This window comes from Bombina bombina, chromosome 3, assembly GCF_027579735.1.
Source record: "Bombina bombina isolate aBomBom1 chromosome 3, aBomBom1.pri, whole genome shotgun sequence".
Classification (NCBI taxonomy): Eukaryota; Metazoa; Chordata; class Amphibia; order Anura; family Bombinatoridae; genus Bombina; species Bombina bombina.
Genome location: NC_069501.1, coordinates 633,325,172 through 633,349,520, shown reverse-complemented (window position 1 = coordinate 633,349,520; position 24,349 = coordinate 633,325,172). Strand labels below are relative to the sequence as shown.

Sequence of the window (24,349 nt, the reverse complement as noted above, 5' to 3'; positions counted from 1 at the left end):
AAATATGAAACTGACTGTCTGAAATAAGGAATGTTGAACATCCTGAGTCAAGGCAAATAAATGTTTGAATACATATATTTAGAACTTTATATAAAAAGTGCCCAACCATAGCTTAGAGTGTCACAGAAAATAAGACTTACTTACCCCAGGACACTCATCTACATGTAGTAGAAAGCCAAACCAGTACTGAAATGAGAATCAGTAGAGGAAATGGTATATATAAGAGTATATCGTCGATCTGAAAAGGGAGGTAAGAGATGAATCTCTACGACCGATAACAGAGAACCTATGAAATAGACCCCGTAGAAGGAGATCACTGCATTCAAATAGGCAATACTCTCCTCACATCCCTCTGACATTCACTGCACGCTGAGAGGAAAACCGGGCTCCAACCTGCTGCGGAGCGCATATCAACGTAGAATCTAGCACAAACTTACTTCACCACCTCCATAGGAGGCAAAGTTTGTAAAACTGATTTGTGGGTGTGGTGAGGGGTGTATTTGTAGGCATTTTGAGGTTTGGGAAACTTTGCCCCTCCTGGTAGGAATGTATATCCCATACGTCACTAGCTCATGGACTCTTGCTAATTACATGAAAGAAACAGAATTTTCCATCTTCTCACTTACTTTTAGTGGTTGAGCAGAAAATATAGGAGACTTAATTCACAAAGGGACACTGATTACCCCAGGAATATAGTTTTGGTTCTCTATGACTAGCAGCCAGAAGGCAATTAGCATTTTTTTTTTTTTTTACCAATTACAATTAAACTTTCAGGAAAAAGCAGCTGTTCTTAATGTCTGTTTGGGAGCGTTCCTGGTTCAAGCTTTCCAGATGTGCTTCTCATAACTGTTGCCTGAGCAGATTAGTATAAAAAGTACTGAGCTCTTCATGTTTACAGAAAGATCCGATTGACCAACTACAAACTGGGGGGGTATTCTCAGAGTATTAATTGACTTTTTACCCATCAGGTGTATGACAAGGAATGAATTTGTCTGCTACAGAACCATTATTTTAGTGACTTTTGCTCAAAAATTCCTCTGCAAATAGGCTTGTTCCACCCCTCAGAATGGTAAAATGCACACAAAGTATTTAAAAGAACAGTAAAGTCAAAACTAAACTTTTATGATTAAAATAGAGCATGCAGTTTTAAACAACTTTCCAATTTACTTCTGTTCTCAAATTTGCTTATTCTTGCTATCCTTTGTTGCAGAACAAATAAATTGAATCCTTTGTCTTTTCGGAGCTGGATTTCTTCTTGTGAAAGTTCAGCAAACTAAGATCTGGATTTGCACAGATCTTAGTGTGTTGAACTTTCACAAGAAAGTTCTGCATTCAGATCTTAAAGTATTCAAATGCACATCCCTATTCCATATCACCTATTTTGCAACAAATGGGTCAATTTATCAAAGCTTTGCACCTCTTACGACTGCAGGTTCTCACAAGAGAACCTGCAGTCCGTATTTAACAAGCAGCAGTCATTAGACCACTGCTTTCCTGACCTTTTGCCACCTCTTAGGTCCAACCGGGGAGATGGACAGTTTTTGCCCGCACGTGATTGGCTGTGTACGGTAGTCCACAATATGCAGAATTACATTTTCAGAAAAGGAGAACAAAATAAATTAAAGTATATAGCAAAGCTGTTTTACTGTAATTAAACAATTTATATTAACCCTTTGAGTGCTAATGACGGCTCTGAGCCGTTACAGAGTTTCTAACTCTGGTGCTAATGACGGCTCAGAGCCGTCAAGAGCACTCTCCCACCTTGAGGTAGATCTGGGGGCTCCTTACTGCTGCTACCCGGCGATCGTGCCTGTAGAGTGACAGGCATCGCCAGGGCTTCACGTGATGCGCGGTGACGTCACACGCAATTACGTGATGACGTCACCACGCAACTTTATTTATACTTAAGGAAATATATGAGGCGCTCTCTTTTTCTCTTCACCATTATTTATACTTAACAATGTTAAGTATAGGAGGAGGGGGCATGCTGCTTACAAGCCTGTATCTCAGGCATCTAAGCAGCTACAGACCCCCAAGACCCACTGTTGGAAAGGTAATCGTAACCTTTCCAACAGTGTAAGTCTTGGGGGTCTGTAAAAAAAAAAAAAAAAAAAAAAAAAAAAAAAAAAAAAAAAAAAAGAAAATATTAGCACCCAGGTGGGAAATGGCTTAGCAGCCAAAGGGTTAATATCGTAAGGGGTTTAATGTCCCTTTAATTATGCTGTACTTTGTCTGGCTCAACTACATGCTACATGTTAAATGCTTAGACCTGTCCAGAAGCTCATTTACTCCTGGCTCTAACTGGCTACAGTAAAGGTGATAGGAAAGGTGATAGGAAACTCAGGCTTTTTAAAAGGACAGGACATTGACCCATCAGAGGTCAAAACAACAAACATACAACCTTAGAAACACAAGGTCTGTATATGGAATAGGAATGGATTCCAGAGCACAAAGTACGAGGAAGCAAGAGCCAAAGTCGAAACCCAGCTAGAGCAAACATTTTGGGTGAGATGAGTTTTACCTTTTTAAGCACTTTCATAGCAAATATATTTCCTGTATGGGCTCCAATGACCTTTCGCACTTGGAAAACCTGAGTTTAAAAACAAATATTTTAACAAAACACATTAAGTCCAGTACATTTTGAATACATCTGCATAAAGAGTAACATAAAAAATAATAAAACATAGCAATAAATCGCATACCTTCCCATAGCCACCTTTCCCAAGGACACGGAGAAGTTCAAAGCATTCTGGTCTTATCTTTTCTGGACCTTTATTCACACTGGTTTCTGAGATCTCAAACTTTTCACAATTTTCCATATCACTAGGAGGGTAAAGGATTAAAGTATAATATTTTAGATAACGAATGTCTAATTTGCATGCAGAACAGAATGACTAAAAACACAACCAGCAAAAATAAAAATGAATAAATGGCTTAAAAGGGACAGAAAACATATCATGCATATGAAAGCGCACTTTTTAAACAAGTTTAAATATTTAAAAAACAAAACAAAAAAAATGAATGCTAACACAAAAACTTTTCTTTCACTCATGGTTAGTGTTTGGCTGATTTATTTGCCATTTATTATCAATCAACTGTGTTAACTCTTTAAATCATAATGACAACAGAAACTACCCAAATGACCCTGATCAAAGTTTACATACCCCAGTTCTTAAAACCGTGTATTGCCCCCTTTAACATCAATGACAGCTTGAAGTCTTTTGTGGTATTTGTGGATGAGGCTCTTTATCTTCTCAGATGGAAAAGCTGCCCATTCTTCCTGGCAAAAAGCCTCCAGTTCCTGTAAATTCTTGGGCTGTCTTGCATGAACTGCACATTTGAGATCTCCCCAGAGTGGCTCAATGATATGGAGGTCAGGAGACTGAGATGGCCACTTCAGAACCTTCACTTTATTCTGCTGTAGCCAATGACAGGTCGACTTGGCCTTGTGTTTAGGATCATTGTCATGTTGGAATGTCCAAGTACGTCCCATGCGCAGCTTCTGGGCTGATGAATGCAAATTTTCCTCCAGTATTTTTTGATAACATACTGCATTCATCTTGCCATAAATTCTGACCAAATTTCCTGTGCCTTTGTAGCTCACACATCCCCAAAACATCAGCAATCAACCTCCGTGTTTCACAGTAGGTCAATTTTGTCAATTTTGGTCCCATCACTGCAAATGACTGTGCCAAAAGGTTTGAGGCTTGTCTCTGTGCTGTTTGGCGTATTGTAAGCGGGATACTTTGTGGCATTTACGTAGTAATGGCTTTCTTCTGTTGACTCGATCATGCAGCCCATCTTTCTTCAAGTGCCTCCTTATTGCGCATCTTGAAACAGCCACACCACGTTTTCAGAGAGTCCTGTATTTCACCTGAAGTTATTTGTGGGGTTTTCTTTGCATTCCGAACAATTTTCCTGGCAGTTGTGGCTGAAATTTTAGTTGGTCTACCTGACCGTGGTTTGGTTTCAACAGAACCCCTCATTTTCCACTTCTTGATTAGAGTTTGAACACTGCTGATTGGCATTCTCAATTCCTTGGATCTTTTTATATCCCTTTCCTGTTTTATACAGTTAAACTACCTTTTCCCGCAGATCCTTTGACAATTCTTTTACTTTCCCCATGAATCCAGAATTGTCAGTGCGGCACTGGATAAAAGATGTAAGGGTCTGTCAGGAGTCCAGAAACTCATTGACCTTTTATACACCCACACACTAATTACAAGCAAACATATCACAGGTGGGGATGGTTACCTTTAATAGCCATTTAAACCCCTTTGTGTCAACTTGTGTGCATGTTATCAGGCCAAAATAACCAGAGTATGTAAACTTTTGATCAGGGTCATTTGGATAGTTTGTTGTCATTATGATTTAAAAAGAGTTAACACAGTTGATTGATAATAAATGGCTTCAGCCAAACACTAACCATGAGTGAAGTTTTTGTGTTATTCATATTCTCTGAAAAATGGCCAAGAAATCAAATTCTGCCAGGGTATGTAAACTTATGAGCAAAACTGTATAAAGTATATGGCAGGTCACTGCTTACAGTGCAGCTTCTTAAAAAGGAACATGAAACCGAAAAGTATTCTCTCATGATTCAGATGGTGAATACAGTTTAACAACTTTCAAATGTACTTCTATTATCAATTTTGCTTCATTCTCTTGGTATCCTTTATTGAAAGAGAAAATGCACTACTGGGAGCTAGCTTAATGCAAAGGTAAGCTGACAAGAGGCATAAATGTGCAGCCACTAATCAACAGCTAGTTTCCAGATCCTGAGCCTACCTAGGTAGTATAATTTATTTGTATAGTGCCACTAAGCTCAGTAGTGCTGCCTTTCAAAGGATGCCAAGAGAACGAAGCACATTAGATAATAGAAGTAAATTGGAAAGTTATTTAAAATTGCATGCTCTATCTAAATAGTGAATAATAGTTTTGGCTTTACTATTTCTTTAAACATTTGTATCAATTCATGAATATTTGCGCAATTAAATTGGTGAAAATATAAAAACAGCTCATTGCACTGATGAATTAACATTTTGATGATCACTTAGATTGCACACAAAGTGCATGTTTTAAAAGCATGAGTTGAGATATAAATATTCGTTTTAATTTTACAAGTGAACATAGAGAAAGACATGTTTTTAGTAAGCTTAAAAGGGACATTCCAGTCAAAATTTAAATGCACGTAGGTTAATTACATCTTTGCATAGAAACATATTTGCAATACACATGCATTGGCAAAGATACTTCTAGTAAAAGTTTCCACTGCTTTAGTGTTAACATTTTTTTTATTCACGTGCCTGTAAAGCATAGCTAGATATTCTCAGTGCACCAGCATTTGAAATACAGCAGCTGGTCAGAGTGCAAGTGGGGCTTTTATCTTGTCAGCAATAAACAAATTTAGTCACTACCAGATGGTACAAAAAAGCACATTGGGCTCTCTGAGCAAGTGCTGTGTTTAAAATGCTAATGTACGGTGCATACTTAAAGGGACAGTATACACTCATTTTCATATAACTGCATGTAATAGACACTACTATAAAGAATAATATGCACAGATACTGATATAAAAATCCAGTATAAAACTGTTTAAAAACTTACTTAGAAGCTGTCAGTTTGGCTCTGTTGAAAAGGTAGCTGGAAAGCCCACTGCAAGTGACAAATAAGACACTCCCCCCCCCGCCCCCTTCTTTTGCATATGAAAAACAGAATTTATGTTTACCTGATAAATTACTTTCTCCAACGGTGTGTCCGGTCCACGGCGTCATCCTTACTTGTGGGATATTCTCTTCCCCAACAGGAAATGGCAAAGAGCCCAGCAAAGCTGGTCACATGATCCCTCCTAGGCTCCGCCTACCCCAGTCATTCGACCGACGTTAAGGAGGAATATTTGCATAGGAGAAACCATATGTTACCGTGGTGACTGTAGTTAAAGAAAATAAAGTATCAGACCTGATTAAAAAAACCAGGGCGGGCCGTGGACCGGACACACCGTTGGAGAAAGTAATTTATCAGGTAAACATAAATTCTGTTTTCTCCAACATAGGTGTGTCCGGTCCACGGCGTCATCCTTACTTGTGGGAACCAATACCAAAGCTTTAGGACACGGATGAAGGGAGGGAGCAAATCAGGTCACCTAAATGGAAGGCACCACGGCTTGCAAAACCTTTCTCCCAAAAATAGCCTCAGAAGAAGCAAAAGTATCAAATTTGTAAAATTTAGAAAAAGTGTGCAGTGAAGACCAAGTCGCTGCCTTACATATCTGATCAACAGAAGCCTCGTTCTTGAAGGCCCATGTGGAAGCCACAGCCCTAGTGGAGTGAGCTGTGATTCTTTCAGGAGGCTGCCGTCCGGCAGTCTCATAAGCCAATCGGATAATGCTTTTAATCCAGAAGGAGAGAGAGGTAGAAGTTGCTTTTTGACCTCTCCGTTTACCAGAATAAACAACAAACAAAGACAAAGTTTGTCTGAAATCCTTAGTAGCTGCTAAGTAAAATTTGAGAGCACGAACTACATCCAAGTTGTGCAACAAACGTTCCTTCTTTGAAACTGGATTAGGACACAAAGAAGGCACAACTATCTCCTGGTTAATGTTTTTGTTAGAAACAACTTTTGGAAGAAAACCAGGTTTAGTACGCAAAACCACCTTATCTGCATGGAACACCAGATAAGGAGAAGAACACTGCAGAGCAGATAATTCTGAAACTCTTCTAGCAGAAGAAATTGCAACCAAAAACAAAACTTTCCAAGATAATAACTTAATATCAACGGAATGTAAGGGTTCAAACGGAACCCCCTGAAGAACTGAAAGAACTAGGTTGAGACTCCAAGGAGGAGTCAAAATTTTGTAAACAGGCTTGATTCTAACCAGAGCCTGAACAAAGGCTAGAACATCTGGCACAGCTGCCAGCTTTTTGTGAAGTAACACAGACAAGGCAGAAATCTGTCCCATCAAGGAACTTGCAGATAATCCTTTTTCCAATCCTTCTCGAAGGAAGGATAGACTCTTAGGAATCTTAACCTTGTCCCAAGGGAATCCTGCAGATTCACACCAACAGATATACCAAATTATGTGGTAATTTTTCTGGTTACAGGCTTTCAGGCCTGAACAAGAGTATTAATAACAGAATCTGAGAACCCTCGCTTTGATAAGATCAAGCGTTCAATCTCCAAGCAGTCAGCTGGAGTGGGTCGAACGGACCTAGAACAAGAAGGTCTCGTCTCAAAGGTAGCTTCCATGGTGGAGCCGATGACATATTCACCAGATCTGCATACCAAGTCCTGCGTGGCCACGCAGGAGCTATCAAAATCACCGACGCCCTCTCCTGATTGATCCTGGCTACCAGCCTGGGGATGAAAGGAAACGGCGGGAACACATAAGCTAGTTTGAAAGTCCAAGGTGCTACTAGTGCATCCACTAGAGCCGCCTTGGGATCCCTGGATCTGTACCCGTAGTAAGGAACTCTGAAGTTCTGACGAGAGGCCATCAGATCCATGTCTGGAATGCCCCACGGTTGAGTGACTTGGGCAAAGATTTCCGGATGGAGTTCCCACTCCCCCGGATGCAATGTCTGATGACTCAGAAAATCCGCTTCCCAATTTTCCACTCCTGGGATGTGGATAGCAGACAGGTGGCAGGAGTGAGACTCCGCCCATAGAATGATTTTGGTCACTTCTTCCATCGCTAGGGAACTCCTTGTTCCCCCCTGATGGTTGATGTATGAACTTGGCCCTCGCTAGCTGAGGCCAAGCTTTGAGAGCATTGAATATCGCTCTCAGATCCAGAATATTTATCGGTAGAAGAGATTCTACCCGAGACCAAAGACCCTGAGCTTTCAGGGATCCCCAGACCGCGCCCCAGCCCATCAGACTGGCGTCGGTCGTGACAATGACCCACTCTGGTCTGCGGAAGGTCATCCCTTGTGACAGGTTGTCCAGGGACAGCCACCAACGGAATGAGTCTCTGGTCCTCTGATTTACTTGTATCTTCGGAGACAAGTCTGAATAGTCCCCATTCCACTGACTGAGCATGAACAGTTGTAATGGTCTTAGATGAATGCGCACAAAAGGAACTATGTCCATTGCCGCTACCATCAAACCTATCACTTCCATGCACTGCGCTATGGAAGGAAGAGGAACGGAATGAAGTATCCGACAAGAGTCTAGAAGTTTTGTTTTTCTGGCTTCTGTCAGAAAAATCCTCATTTCTAAGGAGTCTATTATAGTTCCCAAGAAGGGAACCCTCGTTGACGGAGATAGAGAACTCTTTTCCACGTTCACTTTCCATCCATGAGATCTGAGAAAGGCCAGGACAATGTCCGTGTGAGCCTTTACTTGAGGAAGGGACGACGCTCGAATCAGAATGTCGTCCAAGTAAGGTACTACAGCAATGCCCCTTGGTCTTAGCACCGCCAGAAGGGACCCTAGTACCTATGAGAAAATCCTAGGAGCAGTGGCTAATCCGAAAGAGAACGCCACGAACTGGAAATGCTTGTCCAGGAATGCAAACCTTAGGAACCGATGATGTTCCTTGTGGATAGGAATATGTAGATACGCATCCTTGAAATCCACCTTGGTCATGAATTGACCTTCCTGGATGGAAGGAAGAAGTGTTCGAATGGTTTCCATCTTGAACGATGGAACCTTGAGAAACTTGTTCAAGATCTTGAGATCTAAGATTGGTCTGAACGTTCCCTCTTTTTTGGGAACTATGAACAGATTGGAGTAGAACCCCATCCCTTGTTCTCCTAATGGAACAGGATGAATCACTCCCATTTTTAGCAGGTCTTCTACCCAATGTAAGAATGCCTGTCTTCTTATGTGGTCTGAAGACAACTGAGACCTGTGGAACCTCCCCCTTGGAGGAAGCCCCTTGAACTCCAGAGAATAACCTTGGGAGACTATTTCTAGCGCCCAAGGATCCAGAACATCTCTTGCCCAAGCCTGAGCGAAGAGAGAGAGTCTGCCCCCCACCAGATCCGGTCCCGGATCGGGGGCCCGCATTTCATGCTGTCTTGGTAGCAGTGGTAGGTTTCCTGGCCTGCTTTCCTTTGTTCCAGCCTTGCATAGGTCTCCAGGCTGGATTGGCTTGAGAAGTATTACCTTCCTGCTTAGAGGACGTAGCCCTTGGGGCTGATCCGTTTCTGCGAAAGGGACGAAACTTAGGTTTATTTTTGGTCTTGAAAAGACCTATCCTGAGGAAGGGCGTGGCCCTTGCCCCCAGTGATATCAGAGATAATCTCTTTCAAGTCAGGGCCAAAGAGTGTTTTCCCCTTGAAAGGAATGTCAAGCAATTTGTTCTTGGAAGACGCATCCGCTGCCCAAGATTTTAACCAAAGCGCTCTGCGCCACAATAGCAAACCCAGAATTTATTCGCCGCTAACCTAGCCAATTGCAAGGTGGCGTCTAGGGTGAAAGAATTAGCCAATTTAAGAGCACGAATTCTGTCCATAATCTCCTCATAAGAAGAAGAATTACTAAAAATCGCCTTTCCTAGCTCATCAAACTAGAAACATGCGGCTGCAGTGACAGGGACAATGCATGCAATTGGTTGTAGAAGGGAACCTTGCTGAACAAACATCTTTAGCAGACCTTCTAATTTTTTATCCATAGGATCTTGGAAAGCACAACTATCTTCTATGGGTATAGTGGCGCGCTTGTGTAGAGTAGAAACCGCCCCCTCGACCTTGGGGACTGTCTGCCATCAGTCCTTTCTGGGGTCGACTATAGGAAAACAATTTTATAAATATGGGGGGAGGTACTAAAGGTATACCGGGCCTGTCCCATTCTTTACTAACAATGTACGCCACCCGCTTGGATATAGGAAAAGCTTCGGGGGGCCCCGGGGCCTCTAAGAACTTTTCCATTTTACATAGTGGTTCTGGAATGACCAGATAATCACAATCATCCAAATTGGATAACACCTCCTTAAGCAGAGCGCGGAGATGTTCCAACTTAAATTTAAAAGTAATCACATCAGGTTCAGCTTGTTGAGAAATGTTTCCTGAATCTGAAATTTCTCCCTCAGACAAAACCTCCCTGGCCCCCTCAGACTGGTGTAGGGGCCCTTCAGAAACCATATCATCAGCGTTCTCATGCTCTACAGAATTTTCTAAAACAGAGCAGTCGCGCTTTCGCTGATAAGTGGGCATATTGGCTAAAATGTTTTTGATAGAATTATCCATTACAGCCGTTAATTGTTGCATAGTAAGGAGTATTGGCGCGCTAGATGTACTAGGGGCCTCCTGTATGGGCAAGACTGGTGTAGACGAAGGAGGGGATGATGCAGTACCATGCTTACTCCCCTCACTTGAGGAATCATCTTGGGCATCATTTTTACTAAATTTTTTTATGACATAAAATACATATAGTTAAATGAGAAGGAACCTTGGTTTCCCCACAGTCAGAACACAATCTATCTGGTAGTTCAGACATGTTAAACAGGCATAAACTTGATAACAAAGCACAAAAAACGTTTTAAAATAAAACCGTTACTGTCACTTTAAATTTTAAACTAAACACACTTTATTACTGCAATTGCGAAAAAGTATGAAGGAATTGTTCAAAATTCACCAAAATTTCACCACAGTGTCTTAAAGCCTTAAAAGTATTGCACACCAAATTTGGAAGCTTTAACCCTTAAAATAACGGAACCGGAGCCGTTTTTATATTTAACCCCTTTACAGTCCCTGGAATCTGCTTTGCTGAGACCCAACCAAGCCCAAAGGGGAATACGATACCAAATGATGCCTTCAGAAAGACTTTTCTATGTATCAGAGCTCCACACACATGCAGCTGCATGCCATGCTGTCCTCAAAAACAAGTGCGCCATACCGGCGCGAAAATGAGGCTCTGACTATGATTAGGGAAAGCCCCTAAAGAATAAGGTGTCTAAAACAGTGCCTGCCGATATAATCATATCAAAATACCCAGAATAAATGATTCCTCAAGGCTAAATATGTGTTAATAATGAATCGATTTAGCCCAGAAAAAGTCTACAGTCTTAATAAGCCCTTGTGAAGCCCTTATTTACTATCTTAATAAACATGGCTTACCGGATCCCATAGGGAAAATGACAGCTTCCAGCATTACATCGTCTTGTTAGAATGTGTCATACCTCAAGCAGTAAGAGACTGCACACTGTTCCCCCAACTGAAGTTAATTGCTCTCAACAGTCCTGTGTGGAACAGCCATGGATTTTAGTTACGGTGCTAAAATCATTTTCCTCATACAAACAGAAATCTTCATCTCTTTTCTGTTTCTGAGTAAATAGTACATACCAGCACTATTTTAAAATAACAAACTCTTGATTGAATAATAAAAACTACAGTTAAACACTAAAAAACTCTAAGCCATCTCCGTGGAGATGTTGCCTGTACAACGGCAAAGAGAATGACTGGGGTAGGCGGAGCCTAGGAGGGATCATGTGACCAGCTTTGCTGGGCTCTTTGCCATTTCCTGTTGGGGAAGAGAATATCCCACAAGTAAGGATGACGCCGTGGACCGGACACACCTATGTTGGAGAAAGACCCTTTACACAAACAGGAGGAGCAAGCTGGAGTAGGTAGTCGAGCGTATTCACATAAAACTTTGGGGCTTGGTTAGGAGTCTGAAAATCAGAGCAATGTTATTTAAAAATAAGCAAAACTATACATTTATTTAAAAAAAACAAAACTTTATGGGCTTTATAAATAGATCATCTACAAAACATTTATGCAAAGAAAAAATGTGTATAATGTCCCTTTAAATACACTTTTGAAACAGCTATAGTTTTTATTAGAAGCATTTTTGCTAATAAATGTATATATTACCAAAGTGATTGTATTCTGAACTGAAATTAATCCATGTTGATTCAAATTTTGCCTGGAATGCACTTTTAAAGGTGATGAATGAAGTTTAAAAAATAAAATAAAAAATATTTGAATATTTTAAATGGGTTATCTTGGTGTTTTCTAACCATGTAATACAGGGAGTGCAGAATTAGGCAAATGAGTATTTTGACCACATCATCCTCTTTATGCATGTTGTCTTACTCCAAGCTGTATAGGCTCGAAAGCCTACTACCAATTAAGCATATTAGGTGATGTGCATCTCTGTAATGAGAAGGGGTGTGGTCTAATGACATCAACACCCTATATCAGGTGTGCATAATTATTAGGCAACTTCCTTTCCTTTGGCAAAATGGGTCAAAAGAAGGACTTGACAGGCTCAGAAAAGTAAAAAATAGTGATATATCTTGCAGAGGGATGCAGCACTCTTAAAATTGCAAAGCTTCTGAAGCATGATCATCGAACAATCAAGCGTTTCATTCAAAATAGTCAACAGGGTCGCAAGAAGCGTGTGGAAAAACCAAGGCGCAAAATAACTGCCCATGAACTGAGAAAAGTCAAGCGTGCAGCTGCCAAGATGCCACTTGCCACCAGTTTGGCCATATTTCAGAGCTGCAACATCACTGGAGTGCCCAAAAGCACAAGGTGTGCAATACTCAGAGACATGGCCAAGGTAAGAAAGGCTGAAAGACGACCACCACTGAACAAGACACACAAGCTGAAACGTCAAGACTGGGCCAAGAAATATCTCAAGACTGATTTTTCTAAGGTTTTATGGACTGATGAAATGAGAGTGAGTCTTGATGGGCCAGATGGATGGGCCCGTGGCTGGATTGGTAAAGGGCAGAGAGCTCCAGTCCGACTCAGACTCCAGTAAGGTGGAGGTGGAGTACTGGTTTGGGCTGGTATCATCAAAGATGAGCTTGTGGGGCCTTTTCGGGTTGAGGATGGAGTCAAGCTCAACTCCCAGTCCTACTGCCAGTTTCTGGAAGACACCTTCTTCAAGCAGTGGTACAGGAAGAAGTCTGCATCCTTCAAGAAAAACATGATTTTCATGCAGGACAATGCTCCATCACACGCGTCCAAGTACTCCACAGCGTGGCTGGCAAGAAAGGGTATAAAAGAAGAAAATCTAATTACATGGCCTCCTTGTTCACCTGATCTGAACCCCATTGAGAACCTGTGGTCCATCATCAAATGTGAGATTTACAAGGAGGGAAAACAGTATACCTCTCTGAACAGTGTCTGGGAGGCTGTGGCTGCTGCTGCACGCAATGTTGATGGTGAACAGATCAAAACACTGACAGAATCCATAGAGGGCAGGCTTTTGAGTGTCCTTGCAAAGAAAGGTTGCTATATTGGTCACTGATTTGTTTTTGTTTTTGAATGTCAGAAATGTATATTTGTGAATGTTGAGATGTTATATTGGTTTCACTGGTAAAAATAAATAATTGAAATGGGTATATATTTGTTTTTTGTTAAGTTGCCTAATAATTATGCACAGTAATAGTCACCTGCACACACAGATATCCCCCTAAAATAGCTATAACTAAAAACAAACTAAAAACTACTTCCAAAACTATTCAGCTTTGATATTAATGAGTTTTTTGGGTTCATTGAGAACATGGTTGTTGTTCAATAATAAAATTAATCCTCAAAAATACAACTTGCCTAATAATTCTGCACCCCCTGTATGCTTAAAGGGATATTAAACCCAAAATTGTTCTTTCATGATTCAGACAGAGAATAAAATTTTAAACAACATTCCAAATTACTTCTATTACCTAATTTGCTTCATTCTTTAAATATCCTTTGTTAAAGAAATATCAGTGCACATGGGTGAGCCAATCACATGATGTATCCATGTGCAGCCACCAATCAGCAGCTATTGAGCATATCTAGATATGTTTTTCAGGAAAGAATATCAAGAGAATGAAGCAAATTAGACAATAGAAGTACATTACAAAGTTGTTTAAAATGATATTATCGATCTGAATCATGAAATAAAAAAATTGGGTGTAAAGGCCCTTTAAACAATGGAATGCACAGGAAGTCAGACTGCCTGGAATGGACTATTACGTGTTTAGCATGTGCCGTCATCTTAAGTTAAAGAGGTTGAAGAGAAGTAGTCAATCCTTGTGATCATAGTAAAGGTTGCAGAACTGGCTTAACAAGAGCAACTAAGAGAACTAGGCTTCTTGCTAACAGATACTGGGACAAGTTTGAGAACAAGTCAAACAGGTGTTTCAGGGTTTGCACATAGTGAAGGAGGAAAGATTCACAAACAACCAGATTTTCAGTAAGTTGTCATAAAGAGGCCAGATGAGTTAAGTGAAAACAGACACAGAAAAGGAAAGCTGAAACAAGTTCGGTCCCAGATAATAGAAAGGCTGAGAAAAACAAAATTAGGAAATATAAAAATGGGGAAAAAAAAAAACATAATTTATGCTTACCTGATAAATTCCTTTCTTCTGTAGTGTGATCAGTCCACGGGTCATCATTACTTCTGGGATATTACTCCTCCCCAACAGGAAGTGCAAGAGGATTCACCCAGCAGAGCTGCATATAGCTCCTCCCCTCTACGTCACTCCCAGTCATTCGACCAAGGACCAACGAGAAAGGAAAAGCCAAGGGTGAAGTGGTGACTGGAGTATAAATTAAAAAATATTTACCTGCCTTAAAAACAGGGCGGGCCGTGGACTGATCACACTACAGAAGAAAGGAATTTATCAGGTAAGCATAAATTATGTTTTCTTCTGTTAAGTGTGATCAGTCCACGGGTCATCATTACTTCTGGGATACCAATACCAAAGCAAAAGTACACGGATGACGGGAGGGATAGGCAGGCTCTTTATACAGAAGGAACCACTGCCTGAAGAACCTTTCTCCCAAAAATAGCCTCCGATGAAGCAAAAGTGTCAAATTTGTAAAATTTGGAAAAAGTATGAAGCGAAGACCAAGTTGCAGCCTTGCAAATCTGCTCAACAGAGGGCTCATTCTTGAAGGCCCAAGTGGAAGCCACAGCTCTAGTAGAATGAGCTGTAATTCTTTCAGGAGGCTGCTGTCCAGCAGTCTCATAAGCTAAACGAATTATGCTACGAAGCCAAAAAGAAAGAGAGGTAGCAGAAGCTTTTTGACCTCTCCTCTGCCCAGAGTAAACGACAAACAGAGAAGACGTTTGTCGAAATTCCTTAGTTGCCTGTAAGTAAAATTTTAGAGCACGGACTACATCCAGGTTGTGCAGTAGACGTTCCTTCTTCGAAGAAGGATTTGGGCACAAGGAAGGAACAACAATCTCTTGATTGATATTCCTGTTAGTAACTACCTTAGGTAAGAACCCAGGTTTAGTACGCAGAACTACCTTATCCGAATGAAAAATCAAATAAGGAGAATCACAATGTAAGGCTGATAATTCAGAGACTCTTCGAGCCGAGGAAATAGCCATTAAAAATAGAACTTTCCAAGATAACAACTTTATATCAATGGAATGAAGGGGTTCAAACGGAACGCCCTGTAAAACATTAAGAACAAGGTTTAAACTCCATGGTGGAGCAACAGTCTTAAACACAGGCTTAATCCTGGCCAAAGCCTGACAAAAAGCCTGGACGTCAGGAACTTCTGACAGACGTTTGTGTAACAGAATGGACAGAGCTGAGATCTGTCCCTTTAATGAACTAGCAGATAAACCCTTTTCTAAACCTTCTTGTAGAAAAGACAATATCCTAGGAATCCTAACCTTACTCCAAGAGTAACCTTTGGATTCACACCAATATAGGTATTTACGCCATATCTTATGGTAAATCTTTCTGGTAACAGGCTTCCTAGCCTGTATTAAGGTATCAATAACTGACTCGGAAAACCCACGTCTTGATAAAATCAAGCGTTCAATTTCCAAGCAGTCAGCTTCAGAGAAGTTAGATTTTGATGTTTGAAGGGACCCTGTATCAGAAGGTCCTGTTTCAGAGGTAGAGACCAAGGTGGACAGGATGACATGTCCACCAGGTCTGCATACCAAGTCCTGCGTGGCCACGCAGGAGCTATTAGAATCACTGATGCTCTCTCTTGTTTGATTCTGGCAATCAATCGAGGAAGCATCGGGAAGGGTGGAAACACGTAAGCCATCCTGAAGTCCCAAGGTGCTGTCAGGGCATCTATCGGGACTGCTCCTGGATCCCTGGATCTGGACCCGTAACGAGGAAGCTTGGCGTTCTGTCGAGACGCCATGAGATCTATCTCTGGTTTGCCCCAACGTCGAAGTATTTGGGCAAAGACCTCCGGATGGAGTTCCCACTCCCCCGGATGAAAAGTCTGACGACTTAAGAAATCCGCCTCCCAGTTCTCCACTCCCGGGATGTGGATTGCTGACAGGTGGCAAGAGTGAGACTCTGCCCAGCGAATTATCTTTGATACTTCCATCATAGCTAGGGAGCTTCTTGTCCCTCCCTGATGGTTGATGTAAGCTACAGTCGTGATGTTGTCCGACTGAAACCTGATGAACCCCCGAGTTGTCAACTTGGGCCAAGCCAGGAGGGCATTGAGAACTGCTCTCAATTCCAGAATGTTTATTGGCAGGAGACTCTCCTCCTGACTCCATTGTCCCTGAGCCTTCAGAGAATTCCAGACGGCACCCCAACCTAGAAGGCTGGCTGTTGTTACAATTGTCCAGTCTGGTCTGCTGAATGGCATCCCCCTGGACAGATGTGGCCGAGAAAGCCACCATAGAAGAGAATTTCTGGTCTCTTGATCCAGATTCAGAGAAGGGGATAAGTCTGAGTAATCCCCATTCCACTGACTTAGCATGCACAGTTGCAGTGGTCTGAGGTGTAAGCGTGCAAAGGGGACTATGTCCATTGCCGCTACCATTAAGCCGATTACCTCCATGCATTGAGCCACTGACGGGTGTGGCAAGCACTTTGAAGTCTTGTTAGCCTGTCCTCTGTCAGGTAAATCTTCATTTCTACAGAATCTATAAGAGTCCCCAGGAAGGGAACTCTTGTGAGTGGAACGAGTGAACTTTTCTTTTCGTTCACCTTCCATCCATGTGACCTTAGAAATGCCAGTACTAACTCTGTATGAGACTTGGCAGTTTGAAAGCTTGAATCAGAATGTCGTCTAGGTATGGAGCTACCGAGATTCCCCGCGGTCTTAGTACCGCCAGAAGAGCACCCAGAACCTTTGTGAAGATTCTTGGAGCTGTAGCCAATCCGAATGGAAGAGCCACAAACTGGTAATGCCTGTCTAGGAAGGCAAACCTTAGGTACCGGTAATGATCTTTGTGAATCGGTATGTGAAGGTAGGCATCTTTTAAATCTACAGTGGTCATGTACTGACCCTCTTGGATCATAGGTAAAATTGTCCGAATAGTCTCCATCTTGAACGATGGAACTCTTAGGAATTTGTTTAGGATCTTTAAGTCCAGGATTGGTCTGAAAGTTCCCTCTTTTTTGGGAACCACAAACAGATTTGAGTAAAACCCCTGTCCCTGTTCCGATCGTGGAACAGGATGGATTACTCCCATTAACAAGAGCTCTTGTACGCAGCGTAGAAACGCCTCTTTCTTTGTCTGGATTGTTGACAACCTTGACAGATGAAATCTCTCTCTTGGAGGAGAGTATTTGAAGTCCAGAAGGTATCCCTGAGATATTATCTCTAGCGCCCAGGGATCCTGGACATCTCTTGCCCAAGCCTGGGCGAAGAGAGAAAGTCTGCCCCCCACTAGATCCGATCCCGGATCGGGGGCCCTCAATTCATGCTGTTTTAGGGGCAGCAGCAGGTTTCCTGGTCTGCTTGCCCTTGTTCCAGGACTGGTTAGGTTTCCAGCCTTGTCTGTAGCGAGCAACAGCTCCTTCCTGTCTTGGTGCAGAGGAAGTTGATGCTGCTCCAGCTTTGAAATTACGAAAGGAACGAAAATTAGACTGTCTAGCCTTAGCTTTGGCTTTGTCCTGAGGCAGGGCATGGCCTTTACCTCCTGTAATGTCAGCGATAATCTCTTTCAACCCGGGCCCGAATAAGGTCTGCCCTTTGAAAGGTATATTAAGCAATTTAGACTTAGAAGTAACATCAGCTGACCAGGATTTTAGCCACAGCGCCCTGCGTGCCTGAATGGCGAATCCTGAATTCTTCGCCGTAAGTTTAGTAAGATGTACTACGGCCTCCGAAATGAATGAATTAGCTAGTTTAAGGACTCTAAGCCTGTCCGTAATGTCGTCCAGAGTAGCTGAACTAATGTTCTCTTCCAGAGACTCAATCCAGAATGCCGCTGCAGCCGTGATCGGCGCAATGCATGCAAGGGGTTGCAATATAAAACCTTGTTGAACAAACATTTTCTTAAGGTAACCCTCTAATTTTTTATCCATTGGATCTGAAAAAGCACAGCTATCCTCCACCGGGATAGTGGTACGCTTAGCTAAAGTAGAAACTGCTCCCTCCACCTTAGGGACCGTTTGCCATAAGTCCCGTGTGGTGGCGTCTATTGGAAACATTTTTCTAAATATCGGAGGGGGTGAGAACGGCACACCGGGTCTATCCCACTCCTTAGTAACAATTTCAGTAAGTCTCTTAGGTATAGGAAAAACCTCAGTACTCGCCGGGTACCGCAAAATATTTATCCAACCTACACATTTTCTCTGGTATTGCAACTGTGTTACAATCATTCAGAGCCGCTAACACCTCCCCTAGTAATACACGGAGGTTTTCCAGTTTAAATTTAAAATTTGAAATATCTGAATCCAGTCTGTTTGGATCAGAACCGTCACCCACAGAATGAAGTTCTCCGTCCTCATGTTCTGCCACCTGTGACGCAGTGTCTGACATGGCCCTAATATTATCAGCGCACTCTGTTCTCACCCCAGAGTGATCACGCTTACCTCTTAGTTCTGGTAATTTAGCCAAAACTTCAGTCATAACAGTAGCCATATCCTGTAATGTGATTTGTAATGGCCGCCCAGATGTACTCGGCGCTACAATATCACGCACCTCCCGATCGGGAGATGCAGGTACTGACACGTGAGGCGAGTTAGTCGGCATAACTCTCCCCTCGTTGTTTGGTGAAATTTGTTCAATTTGTACAGATTGACTTTTATTTAAAGTAGCATCAATACAGTTAGTACATAAATTTCTATTGGGCTCCACTTTGGCATTGCAACAAATGACACAGGTATCATCCTCTGAATCAGACATGTTTAACACACTAGCAAATAAACTTGCAACTTGGAATACAATTCAATTAGAATAATATTAAAAACGTACTGTGCCTTTAAGAAGCACAGAAGATCTATGACAGTTGAAAATTAATAAATTGAAAACAGTTATAGTGTAAACAACACAACTTTAGCAAAGGTTTAATCCCATTAGCAAAGATAACAAATTCTGAAGGCAGGAAACAAATTACAGAATAAACGTTTTTTATCTCAGTCAAACTATAATTCTCACAGCTCTGCTGAGAGAAATTACCTCCCTCAAAATAAGTTTTGAAGACCCCTGAGCTCTGTAGAGATGAACCGGATCATGCAGGAAATACAATGAGCTGCTGACTGAAATATTTGATGCGTAGCAAAAGCGCCAAAAAACGGCCCCTCCCCCTCACACACAGCAGTGAGAGAGAACAGAAACTGTCAGAAAAAAGATTAAGCAACTGCCAAGTGGAAAAATAGTGCCCAAACATTTATTCACTCAGTACCTCAGCAAATGAAAACGATTTTACATTCCAGCAAAAACGTTAAACATAATTTCTAGTTATTAAACAGCTTTATGTAATTCTTACAGTGTAATTCTAGTGAAGTACCATTCCCCAGAATACTGAAGTGTAAAGTATACATACATGACATTATATCGGTATGGCAGGATTTTCTCATCAATTCCATTGTCAGAAAATAAAAGCTGCTACATACCTCTATGCAGATTCATCTGCCCGCTGTCCCCTGATCTGAAGTTTACCTCTCCTCAGATGGCCGAGAAACAGCAATATGATCTTAACTACTCCGGCTAAAATCATAGCAAAAACTCTGCCAGAGAGGTAATAACACACTCCGGTGCTATTTTAAAATAACAAACTTTTGATTGAAGATATAAAACTAAGTATAATCACCATAGTCCTCTCACACATCCTATCTAGTCGTTGGGTGCAAGAGAATGACTGGGAGTGACGTAGAGGGGAGGAGCTATATGCAGCTCTGCTGGGTGAATCCTCTTGCACTTCCTGTTGGGGAGGAGTAATATCCCAGAAGTAATGATGACCCGTGGACTGATCACACTTAACAGAAGAAAAATGGATTACATACACAAACTAACTAGCAACAAGTTGAACATAAAGCGGAGTTAAGCAATCAGTGATCTAAGGTATAGGTGTGGTTCATAAGCAATTCTGATAATGACCTTAACAGGTTTAATAAAAAAATAAAAAGATATGAAAACCAAAAAAAGCTTGTGATTCAGACAGAACAGACCATTTTCAAAAAGTTTTCAATTTACTTCTTTTATCAAATTTGCTTTGTTCCCTTGTGTTGAAGCTAGGTAGGCATCTGGAGAACTACATGGCAGAAAACAGTGCTACCATCTAGTGCTCTTGCAAATGGATAACCTGCTTGCAAAACTGCTACTATATAGTAGTGCAGAATGGGACGGGTCCTAAGCATACATCCCGGCTTTCCAACAAAAGATACCAAAAGAACAAAAATTAGAAAGTGGTTTAAAATCGCATATTCTATCTGAATCATGGAATAAATTTTGGGTTTCATATCCTTTTAATTGATAAACATAGAACAGAGGAAAGAATTTGTATGGAGTAGATGGAGACATTTTACATTTTGAAATGTATTAATAGTTTTAACAATAAATGTACTTGTGCTATTTTTCCAGGTATATCCATTGGAAGTTCTTGTTCCTCTCCTATAATAAAGCTAAGGGAACTGCCCTTATTAACCAGTGCACAGTAAAAAAAAAAAGACAAGGCAGCTGAAGAGAAAATGCACAACTGAGGTGTGAGTTATACAAACGTGTTTAAATTGTGAATAAGCGTATTTACCAGTAAGTTTAGATCTGATTTTACATATGGAAGCGCTATTTGACGCCTGTTTTTAGTCTGAGAAAGTATTGTATGCAAAAACTTTCCTCCCAAACACTGCTTGTAAGGAAGCTTTTAAACGCATCATGTGAAAGGACAAGCTCCCTTCACTTCTTTTAAATGAGTGCTCTCTTGCCCTTAAAGGGACATAAACCCAATTTTTTTCTTTCATGATTCAGAGAGCATACCATTTTAAACAACTTTCCAATTTACTGTGGTTATCAAATTTTCTTTGTTTTCTTGTTATGCTTTGTTGAAAAGCTGGGATGTAAGTTCATGAGTGGGCATGTGTCCACAACACTATATGGCAGCAGTTTTGCAACAATGTTATACATTAGCAGGAGCACTAGATGGCAGCACTATTTCCCGTCATGTAGTGCTTCAGGCATGTGCACGCTACCTACCTAGGCATCCCTTCAACAAACATGAGAACGAAACAAATTTGATAATAGAAGTAAATTGGAAACTTTTTAAAAATTGTATTCTCTATCTAAATGAAATTTTTTTGGGTTTACTGTCCCTTTAAGTATCATGGGGCCTGAAATACGGGTTTCTAAAGCCCACTCTCAGGCGCAGACCCACTAACAAGGAAAACGCTTTGTCAGAGGGGGAATAATCAGGAGGTTGACAAAAAAATAAAAAAAAATAAAGCAGCTATCAGAAGGAGACAACAGTCTTTCTGTGCTGCAGTGTGGGGGTCTCCAGGAACCAAATTTAAGGGGGAACCCTCCAGGGAGTTTACATAATGTTAGGGCTTAGTGTGGAGGAGGACAAACCTGCCCTCACAACGCATGTTCCTGTGAATTACTGCTATGTTTAGAAGAGTACATTCCTGCTTAAACTGGTGATTACCTAAGGGGGGGAATCGCTTTGCAGACTGCATCAAGGACAATTTCTAGAAAACAAACAAAAAAAAAAAAAAAAAAACTTTGAACTGCAGAGCTTTGGGCAGATTAATTTGCCAAAAGTGTGAAGAGAATGAATCAACAAGGAAGTGAGACAGTTTGTGTCCTATTGACAGCACCTATAACTGGATATCATCCACACAAGGAGTTGTAGACAGCCAGAGATTTTAGATTTTCATGACGTACAGCATGGAGCATGGAAAAGTAATGCAACTGGCAACACTATCAGAAAAACTGGAAATTATCAGGATGGATGGCAATATGAAGATATTGTTCAGCTTTATGACAATTATCTAAGTTTCAGAACAAGAACTGTAGATGTCAATTTTTGCAAAGTAGCAGATTTGGTCAAATCCATATTAAAATCAGATTCAGAAATATTCTTGAATTGAAAGCCTAAAACAAAAGGATCCTCAATAAACACTCAGAATCTTTTCCTTTTGTCTCAGTAAGGCAGGAAGAAAACAGTTTGTGTGTATAATTTCTTCAGAAATCAATCATTGCATCTTCCCTTATGCAGAAAGTATAGCTTTGCAATCAGCACAAACCCTAACCACAGTATACGTTTTTAAACTGTACTCTATTACATGTTTAAACACCCTAGAATATACCATGGCCAAAAGTGACCTAGTCATATGCCTTGAGAGGAGGAGTCATGATAGAATCTCTAGAAACCAGCAGAATTCCTGCAAACTGTGTTGCTGCTGCTGACTGGAATGCTCAGAATGCTGACTAAGTGCCAAAAGCAATGTGACATGAATCACAGTACAACAATACAACAAAACAGTACTTGCACTGCTAGGCATATCTCAGCAAAATGGCAGGATAGTGGTTTTGGTTTATTTTTAAAAACGGCTCATTATCCCTAAAGATGAAGAAAGGAATTATGTAAAATGACTAACATGTAATGGGATAGTAAAAATGAAACCTAAAAGAACAGAATAAGCATTATTGAAGCACATAAAAAAAGGATAAACTGGCACACAAACCCTAACTCAAACTTAAAGGGACACTGAACCCCAATTTACTCCTATTATCAAATTTTCTTCATTCTCTTGGTATCTTTATTTGAAATGCAAGAATGTAAGTTTAGATGCCGGCCCACTGTTGGTGAACACACTGTGTTCTTGCTGATTGGTGGATAAATTCACCCACCAATAAACAAGTGCTTTCCATGGTCTGAAACAAAAAAATAGCTTAGATGCCTTCATTTTTAAATAAAGAAAGCAAGAGAACGAAGAAAAATTGATAATAGGAGTAAATTCGAAAGTTGCTTAAATTTGCATGCTCTATCTGAATCACGAAAGAAAAAAATTGGGTTAAGTGGTCCTTTAAAAATGCCCCACACAATAAGAAACTAAACAAGAGCAAATGTGAAGGGTAAAAATGCAACATAGCTGTGAATTGTGGTGAACATTTGGCACAGGGCAGGGTTTTGTTTTTTATCAGCACACTGACAGAATATTATTAGAGCATACAGGAATTAGGGAACAGTCACTACGATTAAGCCTATTAAATAGCCTAAAAAAAATTCAGGCTTGTTAATGGCCTCTGTAATAGAGATACTGGTAATAGGGTTACCAAGCTGGCCAACTAAAATACCTATGGAACATCTTGTCTGCTTTTGCAGAAAATATGTCAGCAGTGGAGACCAAGACTAAAATCATAGTATATAAACCCAGAGCAATACAATGAGGAGATAGCCATGAAGCAGTAATAGAGGTAGCCAGACCGACATTTAAAAAAAACACAAAGAAAGATAGTTTATAGTAAATTTTTAACAAGAACCATTTTCGGTGTAAAAATACATCGCCATACAGAGACACAAAAATGCCTTATTTCTATTTGCTGTTTACGGACTAGTGACAATTTTACAATGTATACTTTCACAGGCATATACAAACACTATAAATATAAATACAAGGAAGGAGAACCTTCTAAAGTAAATATATTCATTCTTTGTTCAAACAAGATGTACTAACATTAATGGCAATTTAAGAATAGCAAAGCTAGTTTTTTTAAAAGGAATATGAAACTCAAAAAAAAAAATAATTGCAATTCAGACAGAGCATTTAACAAAAAAACAAAACAAAAAAAGTTTCCAATTTATTTCTTTTATAAAATGTGCTTTTTTTCTTATTGATACCTAGGCAGGTGTATGTAGCGCTGAATTACAGGAAATAGTGCTTTCCTGCATATTAGTATTTGTACAAAACTGCTGCCATATAGTGCTCTAGACATGTGCCCGCTTCTGAGATTATGCCCCTGCTTTTCAGCAAGAGATAAAAATGAGAACAAAGTTAATAGAAGTAAATTAGAAAGCGGTTTAAAAAATGCATGAATCCTGAAAGAAAAATGCTGGGTTTCATGTACCTTCAAGCTGCCATCATCAAAACCAATTTCCAACTGGTATAAAAATTGTGTTATATCACAAAGAAAGATGTAACATTTTCAAATAACCATAAAATATGGTAAGTACTTGGTTATAGATATAATTTTAAAATAATGGCCAGCAGTGTATCACCCAGCCAAATGGATTAACAAACAGTAAA

The 24,349-nt window shown here is 40.6% G+C and overlaps 1 protein-coding gene across 1 annotated transcript in view; it reads right to left on the bottom strand.

The window, feature by feature from the left end:
* Positions 1-24,349, bottom strand: part of RPS6KB1 (ribosomal protein S6 kinase B1) — a gene marked incomplete in the record, with an annotated part of 122,639 nt that overhangs the window by 75,038 nt on the left and 23,252 nt on the right. Inside the window, 2 exon segments of the mRNA XM_053707338.1 lie at positions 2,522-2,590; positions 2,703-2,823. Of these exon segments, the coding sequence (XP_053563313.1) occupies positions 2,522-2,590; positions 2,703-2,823 (190 nt within the window).